General features: G+C 45.7%; 1 protein-coding gene across 2 annotated transcripts in view; it reads right to left on the bottom strand.

Moving 5' to 3' along the window:
- Window positions 1–4871: 4871 nt before the first annotated feature.
- Window positions 4872–21694, bottom strand: part of Clmp (CXADR-like membrane protein) — a 108321-nt gene continuing 91498 nt past the window's right edge. Inside the window, exons 3-7 of one of the 2 annotated variants that reach the window (NM_173154.2) lie at window positions 17473–17674; window positions 16387–16554; window positions 14645–14767; window positions 8793–8934; window positions 4872–7862 (exon numbers count right to left, since the gene is read on the bottom strand). In NM_173154.2, the coding sequence (NP_775177.1) occupies window positions 7562–7862; window positions 8793–8934; window positions 14645–14767; window positions 16387–16554; window positions 17473–17674 (936 nt within the window). In that variant the 3' untranslated portion in view covers window positions 4872–7561. The remainder of the gene's footprint in view (window positions 7863–8792; window positions 8935–14644; window positions 14768–16386; window positions 16555–17472; window positions 17675–21694) is intronic. The other variant, XM_039080937.2, reaches the window with a different exon arrangement.

The raw sequence follows: 21694 nt of genomic DNA, 5'->3' as shown, positions 1-21694 counted from the left end.
TAGCTCAGTGGTAGAGCACTTACCTAGAAAGCGCAAGGCCCTGGGTTCGGTCCCCAGCTCCGAAAAAAAAGAACCAAAAAAAAAAAAAAAAAAAAGAAATAAAAAAAAAAAAAAAGCGTGTCTGACTATCTAACCTTGGCTAGCTTGAAACTTACTATGTAGACCAGGCTAGCTTCTCTCTGTCTTTACAGGGATCCAAAGATTGAACTCTGGGCAGTGCTGGCACATACCTTTATTCCCAGACCTTGGGAGAGAGAGGCAGACAAATCTGGAATTCAAGGCCAGGCTGATCTACAGAGTGAGTCCAAGACAGCCAGGATTACACAGAGAAACCCTGTCTCAAAACAAAACAAAACAAAACAAAAACAAAAACAAAAACAAAAACAAAAACAAAAACCAGTAAGAAACACCTTTGGGCTGAAGAGATGGTACAGTGCACTGGCTAGTCTTCCAGAAGACCTGGGTTCAATTCCCAGTGCCCGCATGGCAGCCCATAGCTGTTCGATGACTCCTGTTCCAGGGGATCTGACACTGTCACATAGACACACATGCAGGCAAAACACCAATGTACAGGTGATGCCCATTCCTGGTTGTTAACTTGACTACATCTGGAATGAACTACAATTCAGGAATGGAGGGCACACCTGTGATCCAGATTCTGAAGCCAGAAGACACAGGTTTCCGACCCAGATCTTGACTTGGGATGATACATGCTTTTGATCCAGATCATGAGGAGTAGCGGCCTTGAAAAGCTTAGGTGGAGGCAAGATTGTATATACCTTTAATCTCAGGAGACTGAGGCAAGCAGATCTCTGAGTTCAAAGCCAGCCTGGGACAGAGCAAGTTCCAAATCCAGACATGGTGATACACACTTTTTTTTTTCTTTTTCTTTTTCTTTTATCTTTTTTTCGGAGCTGGGGACCGAACCCAGGGCCTTGTGCTTGCTAGGCAAGCCCTCTACCACTGAGCTAAATCCCCAACCCCGATACACACTTTTAATCTGGACCATACCTTCTGCTGGAGGCCTACAGAAGGATGATGGAAAAAGGAAGGCTCTAGAAAACCCTAACTAACACAGTACATAAAATAAAAACAAATTTAAAAAAAAAGATTGAACTCAGAAGGTTAAGCTTGCAGGGCAAGCATCTTCTCCCAGTGAGCCATCTTGCCTACTCAAGATTATCCACAATAACTCATTTTTTAAGAAATTTTTGAGACAGAGTCTTATGTAACCCAGGCTGACCTTACTATATAACCAAGGGATGAATTTGAATTAAAGGTGAGTACCACCACATCTGGCTTCAAATTCCATGTAAAACATTGTGTTTGATCCTATAGTCCAGAAAAGAGATGCTTCTCTAATAATTGTGTTGTTGTCATTACTATTATTGGGTTTTGGGGGTCTCTCCATGAAACCCTGGCTGGTCTGGGACTTCCTATGTAGATCAGGCTGGACTTAAACTCAGAGAGACCTGCTTTCCACAATCTCTGAAGTATCATTATTTTTTTTCATCAATTAAAATCATTGTGAATGTTGCTTAGTGATTAAACTAATTACATAAAAAAATAAGTTTCTTACGTCTTTATTTGGCAATGGTAACAAAACTGAGATATAAATCAAGAGAAACCTGACTCTGAAGCATAGTAGTAGAACACTACTTGCATAATTCTCTTTAGGCCATGGGTTTGCAATCCTAGATATCGGATGTTGGGCAGGCAGGGGATGAGGGGGTAAAACCCCTTAAATAATCACACACACATTTCGTGGATGGGGATTTTTTTTCCTTATGTTTTTGAGACAGGGTCTCATTGTGTAGCCCCTGCTGGCTCAACTCACTTTTTCTTTTTTAGATTTGTTTGTTGGTTTTGGAGGTAGGGCAATGCTATGTAGCTTTGGCTGGCCTGGGGCTTACTATATAGACCAGGCTGGCTCTGAACTCAGAGATCTGCCTGCCTCAGCCTCCCGAATACAAAGATGAAAGATGTGTACCACCACACCCAGGTCTATTTTTATTTCATTTGTAAGGGAGTTCTACCTACATATATGTTTGTGCACCGCATTAACATAGTGTCTGGTCATTCTTGTTAGGATAGTGGTGAGTATCCCTGCCTGTCATTCGGGGAGCCAGGGTTTGATTCCCCGACGGACAGGGAGACATGATGTCCTTGGGGACTGGAGAACACTGACTGCTCTTCCAGAGGACCTGAGTTCAATTCCCAGCAACCACATGGTGGCTCACAATCACCTGTAATAGGATTCGATGCCCTCTTCTGGTGTGTTTGAAGACAGCCACAGTGTACTCATATACATGAAATAAATAAATCTTTAAAAGATAGTATCGGGCTGGAGAGATGGCTCAGTGGTTAGGAGCACTGACTGCCCTACCAGAGGTCCTGAGTTCAAATCCCAGCAACCACATGGTGGCTCATAACCATCTGTAATGAGATCTGACGCCCTCTTCTGGTGTCTCTGAAGACAGCTACAGTGTACTTACAGATAGTAAGTAAATAAGTAAACAAATAAATAGATAAATCTTAAAAAAAAAAAAAAAGATAGTATCTGAGGAGGCCAGAAGAAGGGGCTAGATCTCCTGAATCTGGAGTTACAGATGGTTGTAAGCCACCCGTGGGTGCCAGAAATCAAAACTGGGTCCCCTGGAAGAGCAGCCTGTGGTCCTTACTGAGCCAGAGTTACGTTGTAATCCAGGGTAACCTCAAACTCTCAGTGGTTGTCTTACCACCAGCCTTCCATGTGGTGAGAGCCATTAAACACAGATGTAAACACAATGGCTGCTAAGTATGGGGTCACTCGAATGTGTGAGCTCTATAAACACTCAATTTATAAATTGATAAAATTGATATGCCTCAAGTGTGATCGTCGACTTAAACCCAATGTGTTCGAGATGCTCTACATTTAACCTTCTCTGAAAATCATAGGCATTACTTCATCTATGCCCATGGTTACTTCAGTGTAAAAAAAAAAAAAGGGGGCAACTAAAAAAAGTAGGAAAATTTTTTCCTCACTTGTAACCCAAAGGAATGATCTGCAGCGTGTAGAGAGCTTAGGGGCAAGAAAGCGAGCAGAGAGAAAGTGAAGCCCATGGTTTTGGGTAAGGCTATAAGGGTTTTAGGGATAACAAGGGCAGTCAGTCAGGATCTAGCAGTTCTGATGAAACACAATGGTATATGGCTAGATGGTTCCTCCTCTTCTTCTTCCTCTTCTTCCTCCTCCTCCTCTTCTTTTTCTTCTTCTTCCTCCTCCTCCTCTTCCTCCTCCTCCACCACTCCTCCTCCTTCTTCTTCTTCCTCTCCCTCATCCTCATTGAAGGTTTGTTTGAGACAGGGTTTCTCTTTGTAGCCCTGGCTGTCCTGTAATTCATTTTAGACCAGGGTGGCCTCAAACTCAGACATCTGACTTCCTCTGCCTCCCAGTGCTGGGATTAAAGGTGAGTGTCACTACTACCCAGCCTTCTTATTTGTCTTTTTTTCCCGGAGCTGGGGACCGAACTCAGGGCCTTGCGCTTACTAGGCAAGCGCTCTACCACTGAGCTAAATCCCCAACCCCTATTTGTTTTTTTTTTAAATTGTATGTTTATGTGTGTGTGTGTGTGTGTGTGTGTGTGTGTGTGTGTGTGTGTATTTGAATGAGTATGTGCACCACATCTATGCAGTACCCATGGAGGCCAGAAGGGGGCACTGTATCTCCCAGAAGTGGAGTTAACAGACAACTGTGAGATACCATGCCTGCCATGGTGCTGGGAACCAAACCCCAGAGCTCTGCAAAAGCAGCCAGTGCTTTTAACTGCTGAGTCATCGCCCCAACACCTAGTTTTCTTATTTTTAAAATGCAAATGCAAATGTCTTTTTATAGAGTTCATGTGACTATGAAGTTGAGATAAAATGTATAACGCATTTAGATTTGGAGGGGGAAAACAAAGAAAAAAGCTAACTGTAGTAGAATTTGCTTGTAATGTCAACACTCTAGGCAGTAAGGCAGGAGGATCAGGACCTCAGGGGAATCGTTAGCTATAAGTACTTGGCCAGCCTGGGCTACATGAGACCCTGTCTCCATAGAAAGGGTCTCTTATCTGCCACATGGTATTTCAGTAAGTGATAACTACCATTATTCTCTCTGAAACAGGTTTCAGTATCCCAGACTTGAACTCCTGATTCCTGTGGGGAGCAGTGGTTGCAGGCACGTGCTACTTGCCTGTTACCTTCTTCTGTTAGACTTCTGTGGACTTGTGTAACTCCCTCACTTCTCTTTCCGGATCCCACAGTGTGCGACTCTCTGTTGGTACTGCGCAAAATACTTGCTTCAGAATTATTCAAAGTCCTTAAGGGCAGCCAGCTCTGGAAGACTTACACTTAACATCCTGCCTTGAGAGGAGAAAAGCACTTCATAGACTGACGAACCAACCTGCTTCAAATGCTTGTCTGCTGTCATTAGTTTGCCCATGATGGTTTGGGTCTGTGGTCTTTCTCCTCACATCCTTGGGGTCTATTAAATCTTGTGACTGAGTTAAATAAAACTTGTGACCAAAACCAATCACTAATCATTTACGGCCGGAGTTCTGTTCTTCGGGCAACAGGGTTTACATACATTTCTTGTGCAGGTTAAATAGCCCCAGCCTCGCCCATGGAGCCATCTTCCCTTACGTATTTCTTCTTTGCTGTTACAAATGGAGCTGCAATCAGTAACTGCTCTTGTGACACTTACCGTCCCGTTTACAGGGCAACATGGCAGACTGATACATGAAACAGCATAGCACCAGAAATGAAGCACACCACAGATGCCTTCTGGAACGGCAATTCCGACATGCTTTGTATGCAACATGACAGCAAAAACATCAACTTTGCTACTTGACAAATTTAAGTTTGGCTTATACATTTTATTGAAACGGTTATTCTTTAAACATACACATTCCCCCATCTGCATTTTCTTACAAACATTTATTATTATTAATTTTTTTTTTGCTTTTACCCATCAGTTATTTTTTTCCCTTTTCTATCTGTTTCACATTAAAGACTCAGCTGGCTTGGTTGGCAAAGTCAATGGAGTAAGGTTTGGAGCCCGTCATGGCTCTCACTCTGTCTTCGGGCTCATATTTAAACATGAATGGCTGATTCTGAGGCTCTGTCATTACTAAGACTTCAGGCCCTTATCTCTCAGAATTTCTCAGCTCCTAGTGTAATCTGTTTGGTGCATTTTATTGTAGTTTTCCATTGAGAAGAATTTCCAAAGTAATTCGGGTATTCAATGGTCTTAGTTTCTAATAACAAATTTAAAGAACTGGAATTTCCTTTTCGGACCACGGGGACTGATCCCTGCTTGCAAAGCACAGACAGGAAACCGGACACTCCAAGGCAGGGAGCGGTGAGAAAATCGTTCGCTCATGACAGCACAGCTGCAGCCTTCATCGTAAGCTTGCTTGGCTCAGGGACTCCAGGAATGAGAATGCTCAGAATTACATAGCAGAAGAGACATTTGCTTGGATACCATCCACCAAGAAGAATAAACATGTAGTCAGAGGAAGGGGCTTAAAAAAAAAATTCTTACAATGAGATAAGAGTTAGTATAAGAAGCATTCAAATATGCCGGTTCTCTCAAATGGACAGGCACCTGTGTTGTTCCCTCAGTGTCTCTTATTTCTACCTCTTTAAAAGGAAGACAGAACTTAGGTGAGGACAGTCACTTTAGCATGCACAAAGCCCACCCAAAGGAACCCAGACAACTTAACGCAAGCATCATTTCCTAGGCACTTTAGAAGGAAATGTGTGTACATCCTGTGAGGATGCGCTTATATCAATTAAACGTAGGAGTCGGAAGCCAGAGACACGGGGCGGTAGTGAGTATCAACCTTTTCCCTGTCAGCATCTGAGTCCTTTTTCAGAGTCTACTTCATTGCAACAGCCACAGTGGCTTCCTTCCTCTTTGCCCTAGCCTTTGCCCTGGTCAACACAAGGAAACGCTCTGCTCCACCCGCGTGACCAGTGACTTTGCCTTGAAGGGCTCATTCAGGCTTAGCAGCTGTGCCTTAAAGTGCCCTGATCATCGAAACCATCTAAAAGGCAAGTTACTTATCCTGGAGAGGCTGCTTTTTCCCCCTCTTTTACATTTCTCAGACACCTTTCTTCTCCATGTGTGAGTGTACCGATACTTTTGCTGGTAGTAAATCCTTTCTGCTAATTCTTTCCCAGATGCCAACAGCAAACATGTTAACAGACATTAGCTGAACCCGCTCCCACCACCCACTTGTTTCGCTCACCACCGGCTCCCTAATGGTAGTTCATTCCTTACAGCCCACAGCAACGCTGTTGTCCGCGTCTACCGCTGAGAAGGAAGACCTTGAGGATACAGTTCAGCCCCTCGGCGGGGAGTGAGAAGGGGTATGGGGTTCTCAGTGCCTTTAGGAAATGACCGCTGGAAATTTAAGGCCTAGAATCATCAAAAGTCCCACATTCGCATCCTTCTAAAATGAAAGAAATGGGAGAATCGCCAAGTTTCGGGCCAGTGTCAAATGTCCTTTGACCTACTGAGAGAAAGGTCTACTCTCCCTCTCATTCCAACCAGTCTTGAAATTCTGGTTTCACATGTTCACAGAAAGAGGAGTAGGACGCGGTATGCAAGGGGATCTTTCAACATCCCTGAGAGACTTTCTCTAGAGGACTGTCCCTAAGGACATTCATTAAGTGACATGTAGTGAGCATCTGTTTCTTCTAGAAACATCCAGCAGAGAAGTCTTTAGGGGAGTCGGTCAATCGGAGTAATGAGCCGCAACTGCCCCGGGATAATAGTTTTGATATCTGTTGACGATCCTCTGAATAACAAAACGGAAAGCTCTTCAGAGAACCGTGTCCCATCTTGGTTGGACTCCCTCCTTATTTGTTATTTTAGGGTTCCATGGAAATAGGAAGATTGACTGCTGGTGGGGTAAGAGAAAAATCCCTTTTTTTCTCTGTCTCCCACCATTTCAAATCCTCCCCAATTAACGTTCAGACCTCACGACACAAGAAGTCAAGTCAAAGTAGAAAAAAAATGTGTTTCCTCCTCCTTTTTTTTTTTTTTTTTTTAATGTGAATTTCTTAAACGCAGTTCTCCTGGTACATGTTGCAGATAGGTATATTATAAGGCGTGGGCTTCTGTTTTGACTATCTGAATAATCACACTAATCCAATAAATTTGCAGAAATGAATAGAAAATTGATCTATGAGATTCCCGCTTCTTCTTGACTGTGGTGACTTGCAACTTCCTAGGTAAGATGTTTCAGGTGTGTGCAGCCTCACCTTTCCCCTATTTTCACCAAATAAGCTTGGGCCCCTCCCCTCCTCCACTCTGTCTGAAGGCACAGTGAGGTGCCTTTAGAGGTCCACCTTCGTCCTTCTGTCTGTTTGGTATCCTACATAAGGAGGGTGCTGGTCAGAACTGGTCCGTGCCATTTCTGCGGCTACTTAAGTGAGATCGAATCTGGCTGAGGGGCTTGCGTGGCTGGTGGGCGAGCTCCAGTGACTAGGCTAAGATCCTGACTTTTGGGAAAGTGCAAGCCAAGACCGCTCTAAGTCAGACAGTTTGGAAGGCTCTGCTCTGGCTGGGCATTGTGCTGAGTGTGGTTTCTGCTTTGGTCAGGGTCGTATGGTGGGCTTTCTTTGGTTCAGAACCTCTCACTTCCGGTCCTATTAGGCTGTATGCCTGGGTGGCTAGCCCGGGCTGTGGTGCTGCTTCACTCGACAGCGTCCGCTGGCTTCTGGAGGCACTGTTCCCGGTGGAGCGGGTGGAGGAGGAGCCAGAGCGAGAGCTCCGGGAGCCTGAGGAAGAGGAGCTGGGTTTCACAAGGCGGGCGCGGGGCGCTTCAGCGTCTTCTCTGAAAGCAAAAAGTGAACAGACAGCAAACATAAACTTTGGTACTGCCAGGGCCCACGGTGATGTTCATTAAAGTTACTTCCTCCTGAGATTTTTTTTTTCAATGAACTCCTCAAGCCACAAACCTCCAAGGCAGTTCCTTTTTCACAAGGCTTAACGCTCAGTTTAGGAAAATGTTTGTGGAGTGACTGCCAGAGGTTCAGCCAGTTGCACCAGAAGGATACAGCTCAACATGAGACGATCTAGATAGAATTGCTTTGATTTGGGGTTTGTGTACTTAAACCCTTTCATGTCCTGTGGGTTATAGCCTTTTTATTATCTACCCTTCTTACGTGGAAATGAATCAGAAGGAAAGTTGAGAAGTATGCTGGTTGATTGTTAGCATGACACAAGCTAGAGTCACCTAGAGAGAGAAAACATCTCTCCATCAGAATGACTGTTTGGCAAGTCTGTCCAGCATTTTCTGGGTTAATGATGGCTGCCTGAGAGTACAGGTCACTGTGGGTGGTGCCACTCCTGGGAAGGTGATGCTGAGTTCTATTAGAAAGCAGGCTGAGCAAGCTATAAGGAGCAAGTCAGTAAGCAGCACCCCTCCATGGCCTCTGCTTCAGTTGGCACCCCCAGGTTCCTGCCTTGGATTCCTATCCTGCCTTCCGTTTGTAATGGACTGTAAGCACTAAGGGGAAATAAACTCTTTCTCCCCAAGTTACTTTAGGGCGTGCTGTTTGTCCCAGCAACAGAAAACAAGCCAGGACAAGGATAGTTTCACAATGAAGTGAATCACATCTTCTGTCCCTAGACTGTAATTTCCTACTTGCCAGGATAACCCTTTGAAGAGAGTCATAGTACAGAGGACCTAAGGGATATTTATATTGACTGGTTGCTATGGGGCCAGCCTGTAAAGGGAGTTGGTACAAATAGGGACGCTTACCGGATTTCATTAGGTCTGTCTTCTTCCTCATATCTCTCTTTGCTTTTCCTTCGTATTAGGAGCCATATCAAGAGGAAAATGAGCAGAGCTCCCGCCACTATGCCTGTCACTGCTCCTGCAACCATGCCAATGCTCTGCACATCTGTTTCCTCGGAAGCACAGACAGAAGGAAAGTCAAACAGAAGCTCGGAGACACTCGAACTCCCAAGACAGAAGCCCCAGGCAGGATGGCTCCCTGTGCCACACCCTGCTACCTTCTCATATTGTGACTTCACCTGGCCTTTCCATATTCTTGCAAGCCGAAGCTACTGAACCACTTGACTCGTTGGCTCAGATTTTAGTGACTACGTCTGCCTTCGTGATAAAATGGCTGGGAAGATTATCGTGTCATGTTCAAAGAAAATTCCAACCCTCAGACCTCTGGGCACTGCTCTGCCCACTCCTTTCTCTAACTGCCCTTTTCTATCATCGGTAAAAGAAAATATAACCTACAGCCTACAATTTGATCTGTGACTGCTGGTGGCTCTGAGAGTCAGAGCTCAAGGTCAACATTTTATTTGCACATATACGTTCTCATTTGGATACAACACATTCTATATATTTAAGTGCCCACTTAAGCCAGCAGTTTTTGGTATTGTAAGAGGCCAATAGGAGCTCCTCTGATTTCCAGTTTGCACCCCACGGGGCGGGGGGAAGGGAACAATAAAGAACAGATTCAAATAATTTCAGACCCTGGATATGTGGGGGCAAAAGTGGATGACTGGCAGTTTGGAAGGAGAATAGAGTTTGGGAAAGCAGGATTGGGAAAAGGTGGTGCTTGGGTTGGAACACGAAAGACAGGACCCTCTTGTGGTGAACTAGAGACAGAGCACAAGCTTGGGCCAGAAGGTACAGAGGGTGTGGTGAGTGTGAGGGCCTCTGGAGCACAATGAGCAAGGGAGATGAAGTCACAGAAACAGGAAGGGACAGACCGGCTCCCACGGGGAGCAACCATTCAAATGTAGAGGCAAGAGCTGCGTGGTTCACGTTACATTGAAGAAAGCACGCGGTGGCTGTTCTTGGGGAGATGGAGTGTTTCACGGGGAGGAGAGGAGGCAAGGATTAGAGTTAGGATGCTTCCAATGGTGCAAGCTGCAGATGACGGTGAGTGGGTCAGGCTGGACCTACTGTGCACAGAGGCAGGTACAAGGGAACGGCTTCTGTTCTCAAAGTCATGTCAACAGAAAGTAGTTGACTCTTGCCTGCCTATCTTTATAAACGACAGGGTCTCTTACTATAAAAATCTACCTTTTATCTACCCTCCCCCAACCCCCACATCCGAGATAGGGTCTTGGGTGACCTTGAACTCATTACGTCGATCACCCTGTCCACACTGTACTGGCTGGTTTTGTGTGTCAACATGACACAAGCTGGAGTTGTCACAGAGAAAGGAGCCTCCCTTGAGGAAATGCCTCCATGAGATCCAGCTGTAAGGCGTTTTCTCAATTAGTGATCAAGCAGGGAGGGCCTAGGCCTTTGTGGGTGGAGTCATCCCTGGGTTGGTGGTTTGGATTCTATGAGAGAGCAAGCTGAGCAAGCCAGGGGAAGCAGGCCAGTAAGCAACATCCCTCCATGGCTTCTTCATCAGCTACTGCCTGTTCTTACCCTGTGTGAGTTCCTGTTCTGACTTCCTTTGGTGATGAACAGCAATGTGGAAGTGTAAGCTGAGTAAACCCTTTCCTCCCCAACTTGCTTCTTGGTCCTGATGTTTGTGCAGGAATAGAAACCCTGACTAAGACACTCACAGAAACCCTCCTGCTTCTGCCTCCCGATTGCTGGGGTTAAAGGTGTGCACCACCCACCATGCCTCTCTTTTTTTTTCCCCTTTGAGACCGGGTTTCTCTGTGTAGCCCTGGCTGTCCTAGAACTTGTTCTCTAGACCGGTTGGCTTTGAACTCAGAGATGTGGCCGCTTCTGCCTTCTGAGTGTTGTGACTAAAGGTGTGTGTAACCATCATCTCACACACACACACACACACACACACACACACACACACACACACACACATATGGAGAGAGAAAGAGAGAGAGGGAGGGAGGGAGAGGCTGGGGTTTATTTTATCATTACATTATTTATTTTATATGTGTGTATACCTTTGTGAGTGTGTGCAGGGGTCACAGGATAACTTGCATGAATCTATCCTTTCCTTCTGCCGTGTGGAGTGTGGATTCCTGCCAACAAATTAAGGTCCCCAGACTAGGACAGAAGCACCCACGGCTGGGCCATCTCACTGGCTTCGGGGTTTCTTTTATGTGAGCAAATTCAGTTCAGGAACGCTCTTTCCCTTACGGCCCCACCCCCCGCCAAGGCACACTCTGAGTGGATTATCTACTAATGGAAACTGAAGTTGTCTTTACTTTTTCCACAATCGAAATATTTCATCAGCTCCACGTGTGTCTTCACACTTTTGGAAAACATCTAAAGGGTAAATCCACAGAAATGTTGCTAGATATAATGGGATGCATTTCTTAATCTGCAGTATAAGAGATTTGGGGGCACCCGCCTATCATCTCAGCACACGGGAGGCGGAGGCAGAGGCATTGCTGTGGGCTTGAATCCATCCATCCTTGGCTAGATAGAAAAATCTACTGAAGCCCCGGGCTGCACAGCGAGAAGATCCTGTCTCAATAAGAAAAATTCACACACACACACACACACACACACACACACACACACACACACACCACACACACACACACACACTCACACAGAGTAGTCATAGGATGGATTTGTAATTGAGGGACACCTGTATAACAAAACACTACAGAGCAATGAGAATGCCCAGTTGGTGGGAACACTGTAATTTCAGCATTTGGAAAGTAGAGGCAGGAAGAATTCCTGAGTTTGAATCTAGCAAGATTCAAGGCCAACCTCCGCTTCATCAAAAAGACTCTGCCTCAGACAGGTAAAAACCTGCTGCTTGCTTAGAACGTGCCTGGCTCTAGGTTCTGGCTCCCTGCACCTTCCTTTCCCCACAAACCCAGAAAACTTCAATGCCAGCCAATATACCACAGCTAGAAGCAACAGTGAAACAAGGGGGAGTTTCAGAAACAAAATGAGGCAGAGAAGAAGTCAGTGTAAATAGAATTTTACTTCACTAGGGATCCAAAAGAGGGAGAATAATCTGTCAAATTAGTCTTGGAGTCTTAGGGGCAGCAGGAGGCAATGACTGATCTATGTCCAAGATGCTACTTACCTTTAAAAAGAAATACTGGGGCTGGGGATTTAGCTCAGTGGTAGAGCGCTTACCTAGGAAGCGCAAGGCCCTGGGTTCGGTCCCCAGCTCCGAAAAAAAGAACCAAAAAAAAAAAAAAAATACTGATTTATTTTCCCCGCATGTGTGCGTGCGTGCGTGCGTGCGTGCGTGTATGCGCAAGCAGGTTGACTTTGAATCCATGATCCCCTCCTAGCTGTAAGGTTATAGGTGCGAGTTTCCATACCCAGTTGGTCCTAATTTTTGTTTTACTTTTACTAACAAGATAGCTTCAAATAAAAAGGGTGGATGTTCAGTGGACGTGAAAGGCGGCTCCTGCTTTTTCAGTGAAGACCTTGTTAAATTTGTAAGACAACTGATACTTGAAAGGACGGAAGTACAACACTTGACAATTTGTAACTCAACGAGGACAGCTTACCAGACCTCTCTAAGGCAGAAAGATTCCTATTGCAGCTAAACAGGTGACCACAGAAACCACAGACTTTGTAGAACATTAACTCTTTGCTGCCTGCCTCGGTGATCTTCACAATCTCCAAGTTAAAGTGTCTTTGTCCCTAATGTAATGTGTCAAGTGTCCTTTGGACCGGCGTTAACATCTTAGCAGCCCTTGAAGTGATGAAGTAGTTCCTGGTTGGTTTTTAGCTACACTTCTTTACTTATTTATTTTGTGTGCGCATGTGCAGTGGGGCGGGATGGAGCTGAGTACACACGTGCCCCTGTATTCTCATGTGGCTGTCACGGGCCAACCAAAGGAAGTTGGTTCTTTCCACCACGTGAGTCCTGGACATAGACCTTCAGGCCATTTAGGCTGGGTGCCAAAGAACCTTTATCAGCTGAGCACTCTTACTTTTGAGTGACTCACTCATAGTAAACTAAATACAGATGTGATCAGAAGTGATGGCAGGTCAAATCTGAGAGTTCGGTTATATAAAATCAGCACAATTCTTAGTTCTCAAGTCTCTAGATCTGAAGCTGGGGCTGGGCTTGAACTCTCAGATCATGCTTTCTCAGATGTTCACTACGGGGGAAGCCAGTTGGGAATTCGTTGTTTTGTAGAGAGACTATGTAAAGAAAGCCAGCAGCCACTGGGAGCCATTTTAGAGGACTAGCCAGGTCTTGCGATGCGTGTAGCCCAGAAGGCGCACTGTGTAACGTCTCCTGAGACAGTGAGCCTGACTTCCCAGCTAGGACATGTGCAGAAACTAAGAGTCAAAAAATTTTAAGTTCACTAAATTTGGGGTAATTTGTTTCACAGAAATAGATACAGATATTCAGGTTGGTTTTGTAACTTGGTTTATAATATCTTTCTGTTTTTTAAAGATTTATTTATTTAGTATATGTAAGTGCACTGTCTCTGTCTTCAGACACAGCCGAAGAGGGCATCAGATCCCATTGCAGATGGTTGTGAGCCACCATGTGGTTGCTGGGAATTGAACTCAGGACCTCTGGAAGAGCAGTCGGGTGCTCTTAACCGCTGAGCCATCTCTCCAGCCCCTTATGATATCTTTTATTTAAAAGTGTTTAGTAGTCCCCAGGACAGAGGTGCTGCTACTTCACCCCTGAAGATACTCTGCAGGCTGTCATTTTTGCGGTCTATAAGCTTCAGAGCTGGTTAGGGCCATTGATCGCTTTTCTCCCTTGGCATATTTATTTATTTACTTTGCTTGTTTGTTTGTTTTGAAACAGGGTTTTGCTGTGTAGCTCTGGCTGTCCTGGAACTCAACTATGTAGACCAGGCTAGCCTCAAACTCAGAGATCTGCCTGCTTCTGCCTCCTAAATGCTAGTGGGATTAAAGGAATTTACCACCACATCTGGCGCTTTACTTTCCTTAAAAAAAAGAAAATAAAATAAAATGATATTACCAAGTAACTCAGGCGGGCATCAAATCCGCTCTCCTCCTGGCCCTAGAACTAAGATTACAGGATGTAGCAAACACCTGGCCCTACTTTTTTATTTTAATATTTTTGAGGCAGACTTTTATGTAGCTTTGAATAGCTCTAAACTTCCGTGTGTAGTGGGGGATGACCTCCAAGGCCTGATTATCTGGTTTCACCTTCTAAGCTTGAGGGTCATGTGTGTATCTCTAAAGTCCCCAGGTTTCTGCTTCTGTCTCTAGAGTCTCTGCCTCTCTGTTTGTCTCTCTCTGTCTCTCTGTGTGTACGCACGCACTTGCATGCATGCGTGGACATGTGTGTGTGCGTGTGTGTGTGTGTGTGTGTGTGTGTGTGTGTGTGTGTGTGTGGTGGTGGTGGTGGTGCTGGCATCCTACTGTGGGAGCTACCCATGCAGGGGCCATCCCACAGAACCAAATTCTAGTCCAGAGGACTTGCTAACTCACATAGGTAACTATACACCCAGACAAAAGTCATTAAATGGTCTTCTGGAAATAGAGACTTTGACCTTTGACCTTACTTTTATTCATGATTAAAAACATTGTATATTAAACTGCAACATAACCATGCAAATTTTAAATGAAACGACAAAAAAAAGGTCATTATCAGAAAGCTGGGGGTTTAACTCAGTGGCAGAATGCTAGCACTGTAAAGGCCTTGGGCTTTTAATTCCACCAGAAAAGAAAGGCAAGCCCGAGATACTCACACTGTACAGTCACTCGTACCACGCAGCTCTCCTTTCCAGCCTCGTTGCCTGCTGTGCACTGGTAGAGCCCAGAGGAGGCCATGGTGAGGTTCTGCAGCAGCACTCGGCCAGGGTTGTTGTAATCTACAGAAGCAGAGATCGAGATGGTGACTCCCCCTTATGATAGCATCTCTACTGTTTACCGTTGAGCAACACAGACCTGAGATATCGAATGGTCTGATGGGATGAAATGACAGAAAAGATTCTGTTTCGGAGCATGGGAAATGGGGAAATGCTATTTTAAATGGCCGTGCATCCTCAGGAACTACAAAACAGTGGGAACAAAGCTACCTGGGAGGCTGAGACATACTTAACCCTACCTGCCATGGGCCTAACTGGGCTACAAAGTGAGTTCAAGGCTATTCTGTGCGACTTTCTGAGTGTCTGTGTGTACAAGGTCCTAGGTCCAATCCCCAGTGCAGAATGAAAAGGAAAAAAAAAATATGAAGACTATTTAGTGGATACTAAACCAGTTAATTTAGATAGAGGTCGCCCCTCCCCTCCAGACTCTCTCATTTCTGTGTCATTTGAAGAAAGAAATGTGTTTTGTTGTTATTATGGTCTGAGTTCATAAATGAAAACTGAAATTCAAGAGGTCTGACAGCAACCCAGTCATGTCGTTAAGTCCCTATAATCCCAGCAATTGGGACACAGAGACAGGACAATCCAGAGTTCAAGACCATCCTTGGCTATGTAGCAAGTTCTGGGCCAGCCTGGGCTTCATGACACCCCATCTCAAAAATCAGTAACAACAAGAGAGGCTCACACTGGGCATGAGAGTAGTGTGTGCATGTAAACCCAGCACTTTAGAGGTGGGAGCTAAAGGATCAGTTGTTCAAGGCTAGCCTGGGCTACATAAGGCATCAAATTTGATCTCAACCAGAAGGTTGAGAATAGACCTTTGCTGGTTAGTTAATTGTCAAGTTGACACATCTGGGAAGAGGGAACAAATAACATTGCAGATCAGACTGGCCTCTGGGCATCTGTGAAAGTTTGTCTTGATTAATGATTGATGTGGGAGGAGTGCTCAAGTCACCATGTGTGGCACCATTCCTAGACAGGAGGGTCCGGGCTATGTAAGAAAGCTAGCTGAGCATGACGTAGAGAAAGAGTGAGTTGGTAAGTAGTGTTTGTCAATGGTTCCTGCCTCCAGGTTCTTGCCTTGCCTTCCCGTCTGACTTCTCTCAAAGATGGACTGTGACCCTGGAGCTTAAGACGACACAAACATTTCCCTCTTTAAGTTGCTTTCGGTCATACTGTTTTATCACAATGACAGAAAAGCTAGCTAGGACACGATGCTGCAGGAGACCCTGCCTCAAAACCCAAGAACTACAAATCAAACCAAGCCAGAACAAAACACGCCAATTGACACACACACATGTGCATGTGCACACACGCGCACACACACGCACACGCACACATGCACATACGCGCACACACACATGCACGCACACACGTGCACACACATGCACACACACATGCACACACATACACAAACATATGTACACACATGCACACGCACACACATGCACACACACGCACATACACACACGCACACACACACACACACACACACGCATGCACACACATGAGATTCAGCAGCATGCTCCAGGGCATTGGTGAGCTTCTGACAAGGAAGATTTGGAATTCGTGGACGCCGTATTATATTTTTGGCCCGGCAGCTTGACAAGGAGCTGACTTACCGATTCTAGATTTGGGTGGCAGGTGTTCATCCTCTCCCTCCTTCTCCCGAATCCGCTGCCAATAATACACAATGGGCTTGGTTCCAGAGGCAGACTCACATTGTAGCGTCAGGTCACTTCCTTCCGTCGGCTCTCCTTCCAACTCACACTTGGGCTTGGATGGTCTCACTGGTGAAAAAGATTTAAGAATGATCAGAGAGTCTCCAAATGCTGGTGGAGGACACACACCCCTCTTAGCGCTTGGGTTGGCTCTCCACCGTAATTGATTTTATTCGGTTTTGAGTTGAGATTCACCCAGCCATGCCTCACCTCCTGGAGCCCTGAGCACCCTCTCCTCCTCCGCCCCCAGCTACTACTAGCAGTGCTACCTGCAGTGACTCAGAAAAGACAAACGCTGCTATTTATGGGGAAGTTTCAGGGAAGGTATGTTTAATTTTACTGATATTGAAACAAAGATTAAATGGTCAGAGGTTTGGAAGTGATCATTCAAATATCCAAAGGAGAGCGAGTCTTAGAGGGTGTTTGAATTCTATAATGAGCTACCATGGGAGAATCATAATTATGGGCCATGGAGATGGCTCGGTGGCTAAAAGCACTTGCAGTGTGAGCCTGGTGTCCCGAGTTTGATCCCAGAACCAATAGTGAAAAGAAAGAAGTGACTCCTGAAAGGGGTCCTATGGCCTTTGCTCGAGGTCTATAGCAAACACACTGGGGCACACACTAAATAAAGTAAGGTTAAAAAAGAAAGCTAGAATTGTGTTTTCTTCCCTCCTCATAGCTAAAATCTAGAACACAACTGCCTCTTTGTGGTAATGTCTAAGTGAGCACCACAGAGAACCGAATAGGAGATTTTACCATTTGTAGCTGTCTATGCCTCATAGACACTATTGCCTGGGGATAGAGGTGCAGGCTTCTAATTCTGGCACTCAGGAGGCAGAGGCAAGCTGGATCTCTACAGAGCAAGTTTCAGGTCAGGACGGCCAAGGGCTAAACAAAAACATCCCTGTCTTAGCAAACAAACAAACAATCGAAACAAAACACGACATCGAAAAGAAGCAGGCATTTATCCTGGGGGTCCTACTTTACCTAGCACTTTTAAGATCACGTGGCTCCAGACATAGCGTCCTGAATTCTTCACCTTGCAGGTGTATCTGCCTTCATCACTGGGTTTCAGAGGCTCGATCTGCAGGGAGGCGTCTCCCGCCAGGAAGTTGGAGGCAAAGGCCACTCGGCCCTTCTGCTCCTCAGTCAAGTTATTGTAGACATGACGACTGGAATACGTAATAACCTGAGGAAACAGACAGAGGCAGAGGCAAAAGGTGGGACTCGACCTTCTCCTTCTGCTGTCAAGACGAGGAGAGGGCCAGGTGTGGTAGTGCACACCAGCTATCCCAGCACTCGGGGGCCGAGGAAGTAGGATCACAGCTTCTAGGCCAGCCTAGTCTCAAACTCACAAACCCACCTGCCTTGCCTGGGGCAGTGTGGGGCAAAAGGTATGCACCACGGCACAGGGCCTGTGAAGCGTTTATTTATCAAGTCCTAACTACTTTGTTAAATACTCAGAGTGACTCCATTCTGGGTGACTCGGATGTGTACACTGAGTGTAGTGTTCCTGGAAGGTCAGCAGTAGATGGCACCAGTGCTGGTCTCTGAGAACTGAGGCTAGGGGGATGAGGAGGGGGATGAGGAGGAGACCCGACCTTCCACAACCTTTTCTTCCACATTCTTCTACCACTTGAATGTGGCCTCTTCAGAGTGCACTGCTCTCTCCCCACCCCCACCCCCTCTGCTAGTCTTTTTGTCACACTATCTGTCTCATCACATTTGCTCCCGCAGTCCCCTTCCCCGCCCATTCCACAGACTGGCAACACAGCATTCCTCTCTGCATACCACAGGTTCCTTTCATTGTTGAGATCGGGTCTCCCACAGCCGGGCATGGCGGCGCGTGTCTTTAATCCCAGCACTGGGGAGGCAGAGGCAAGCAGATCTCTGAACTGGAGGCCAGCGCCTGATTTACCAAGCAAGTTCCCTGACAGACAGGGCTACCCAGAGAAACCCTGTCTTGAAAAAACAAGAGAGAGAGAGAGAGAGAGAGAGAGAGAGAGAGAGAGAGAGATCCATACTGCCTTAGCTGTCTGTGTAGCTGAGAATGATCTTACCTACCCCATCACAACCTTCCAAGTTAAGTGTGGGGTTTGCAGGTATATATATGTCCTTCCACAGATACCTGTGTTCTTCCTTCTTCTTCTTTTTTTTTTTTCTTTTTTTCCGGAGCTGGGGACCGAACCCAGGGCCTTGCACTTGCTAGGCAAGCGCTCTACCACTGAGCTAAATCCCCAACTCCTGTTCTTCCTTCTTGCTCTTAAATTTATTTACCTATTAATAGCTTTCACAGACAATTTAGAAATGGAGGAGGAAAGATAAAAATGAAGAGAAACGATGTTTAAAAAATACTTTTAGGGGCTGGAGAGGTGGCTCAACAGTTAAGAGCGCTGCCAGCTCTTCCAGAGGTCCTGAGTTCAATTCCCAGCAACCACATGGTGGCTCACAACCATCTGTAAAGGGATCTGATGCCTTCTGGTGTGTATGAAGACAGCAACAGTGTACTCATAAACGCAAAATAAAACGTTTTTTCTTTGAAAAAGAAAACCCTTTAAATTTTATCTGTCCTGCATGCCTGTGGGTGTGTACGTTAGCTTGTGGGGGTCGGAGGAATGGAATTCGGATCACTGGGCTTGTCACCTTGACAAGTTGAGCTGTCTTGCCAGTCAGCACCAATAATGGGTTTTGTTCTCGAAAAAGTCGAGACTCAAGGCTGGAGGGACGGAAGGTTCAGTGGGCAAAGAAGTTGCAGTTCAAGTATGAGGAACCTCGTGCACTCAGACACCCCTCCCCCAACACCCAGCCATAGGAAAGAAATACACAAATAAACAAACAAACCAGTAAATAAATGAAAACATTAAAAAATTGGAAACCTAACCAAACTGAATAGTTAAGGATTTAATTATTTAGGTCTAGCCTTGAGGGTCATTTTTTGCCGCCTTCTCCTCATCCCCCTCCTCCTTTGCTTTCTCGTGGATAAGAATAAGTTATTGGGGGTTGGGGATTTAGCTCAGTGGTAGAGTGCTTGCCTAGGAAGCGCAAGGCCCTGGGTTCGGTCCCCAGCTCTGAAAAAAAGAACCAAAAAAAAAAAAAAAAAAAGAATAAGTTATTGGGATGCTAGAGAGATGGCTCAGCAGTTAAGAGAACTGGCTGTTTGCGCAAAGGACTACGTGGGTTCAATTCTCCTCACCCACACAAACTCACTGCTCACATCTGTCTGTAACTACAGTTCCAAGGATCTAACTCCCTTGCACAGACATGCATGCAAGCAAACCTTAAAAATAAATATATCTAAAAAAAAAAAAAGAATTAAGTTATTTGGGGGAAAAAAAACCCACATTTCTTCCACAAAACAGGTGAGCTTGGCATATTTGTTTTCCCAGTGAGTGAAAACGCATTGTAGACTTCCCTAAGAGAAGAAAACAATTCCTTAGTAGTCAGTGCATCCTGCCTGCCTATCAGCCTGCAGTTCTTTTCTCTTTCCGTATATCATCCTGAATGTCATTCCTGTTAGTCAAAAAAGCCATGCTGACCGAGTTGACCAAAACCTCAGTCCTCTAATGGCATGCAGCACTGCCTCCCTGGTTGTTATTTTAAACACAGCAACCAAGGAACGGCTGCTTCCCACCAGACAGTCAAAAGCCACTCCTCTTGATTTCAATTACAATTGAGCGAGATAGCAAGGAGCAGAGTACAGACCCAGAATAGGTTTCCTTAGGTTTACTCAGATCGTCACTGGAAGGATGTGCCAGAAAAGTTGGTGGTATTTAGTCTGAAAGATTAGCAGGCTACGTAAGGGATGACAGGCAGGAAGAGGAGACCATTGCAGACACAGAGCAGCCCCGCAGTAAGCACAGATGCATGTGTGGATCTCCCAGGCACAGTTCTGGACACAGAGGTTCCAAATCACCTTAAATCACCTCTAAGTGCCTTAGCGGGTCCCCAGTCACGTGGCGCTGCTCTGCCACTCATCCGAGGCTTTCCAGAAAAGAGTCATAGCAACCAGGAATAACATCTGATCAAGCCGGGCCTTTAATCCCAGCACTCCAGAGGCTGAGGCACGGAGATCTCTGAGTTCGAGGCCAGCCTGCTCTACAGAGTGAGTTTCAGGAGACCCAGGGCTACACAGGAAAACACTGTTTCGAAAAACAAACAAATCCAAACTCCACTGCTGCCTTCCAAACCCCTTACATTGCCTCTTTGAGAAAGATGTTTTCTGTACTGTCTGATTCTGTGTGTCAATTTGACACAAACTGGAGTTATTACAGAAAGGAGCCTCCCTTGAGGAAATGCCTCCATGAGATCCAGCTGTAAGGCATTTTCTCAATTAGCGATCAAGGGGGGAGGAGCCAGCCCATTGTGGGTGGTGCCATCCCTGGGCTGGTCCTGGATTCTATAAGAGAGCAAGCTGAGCAAGCCAGGGGAAGCAAACCAGTAAGTGACATCCCTCTGTGGCCTTTGCATCAGCTCCTGCTTCCTGACCTGCTTGAGTTCCAGTCCTGACTTCCTCTGGTGACAAACAGCAATGTGGAAGTGTAAGCTGAATAAACCCTTTCCTCCCCAACTTGCTTCTTGGTCATGAGGTTTGTGCAGGAATAGAAACCCTGACTAAGACATTTTCTCCCCCTCAACCCCTCCCCTTTTTTTATATACTCAGCATATATTACTAAGCTTCTGTGTCAGACACTGTGCTCAGCACAGAGTAGTTAAAGACATGGCCTCTGGGGTTGGGGATTTAGCTCAGTGGTAGAGCGCTTGTCTAGGAAGCGCAAGGCCCTGGGTTCGGTCCCCAGCTCCGAAAAAAAGAACCAAAAAAAAAAAAAAAAAAAAAAAAAGACATGGCCTCTACTCTGAAGATCTGGTTCACAAACGTGGGGGAATAGAGAAAAGATTGAGAATGCTAAACGCTATCGTATAATACTTGTGTTAATTCGTTCTGTCCTTTTACCTTCAAATACTGGTACTGTGGGGGCAGGCGTGGGCACAGGCCTGTAATGCTAGCATTTGAGAGGTGGAGGCAAGGTCTAGCAATCCTCCTGTCTCAGCATCCAAATAATTGGGATCACATATAGGTACACATCACCATATCTGGAGTGAGCTCATTGCCTCTCTCTGGCTAACTGGCTATGGTGTATCTCTGACCTCTTTAATCTATGGTATAAAATGCGGTCAAGTTCACCTTACTATAACATTAAACACAAACTGT

The sequence above is a fragment of the Rattus norvegicus genome, chromosome 8, assembly GCF_036323735.1.
Source record: "Rattus norvegicus strain BN/NHsdMcwi chromosome 8, GRCr8, whole genome shotgun sequence".
Classification (NCBI taxonomy): Eukaryota; Metazoa; Chordata; class Mammalia; order Rodentia; family Muridae; genus Rattus; species Rattus norvegicus.
The sequence above is the reverse complement of the archived record's forward strand: the minus strand, read 5'-3'. Positions and strand labels throughout refer to the sequence as shown.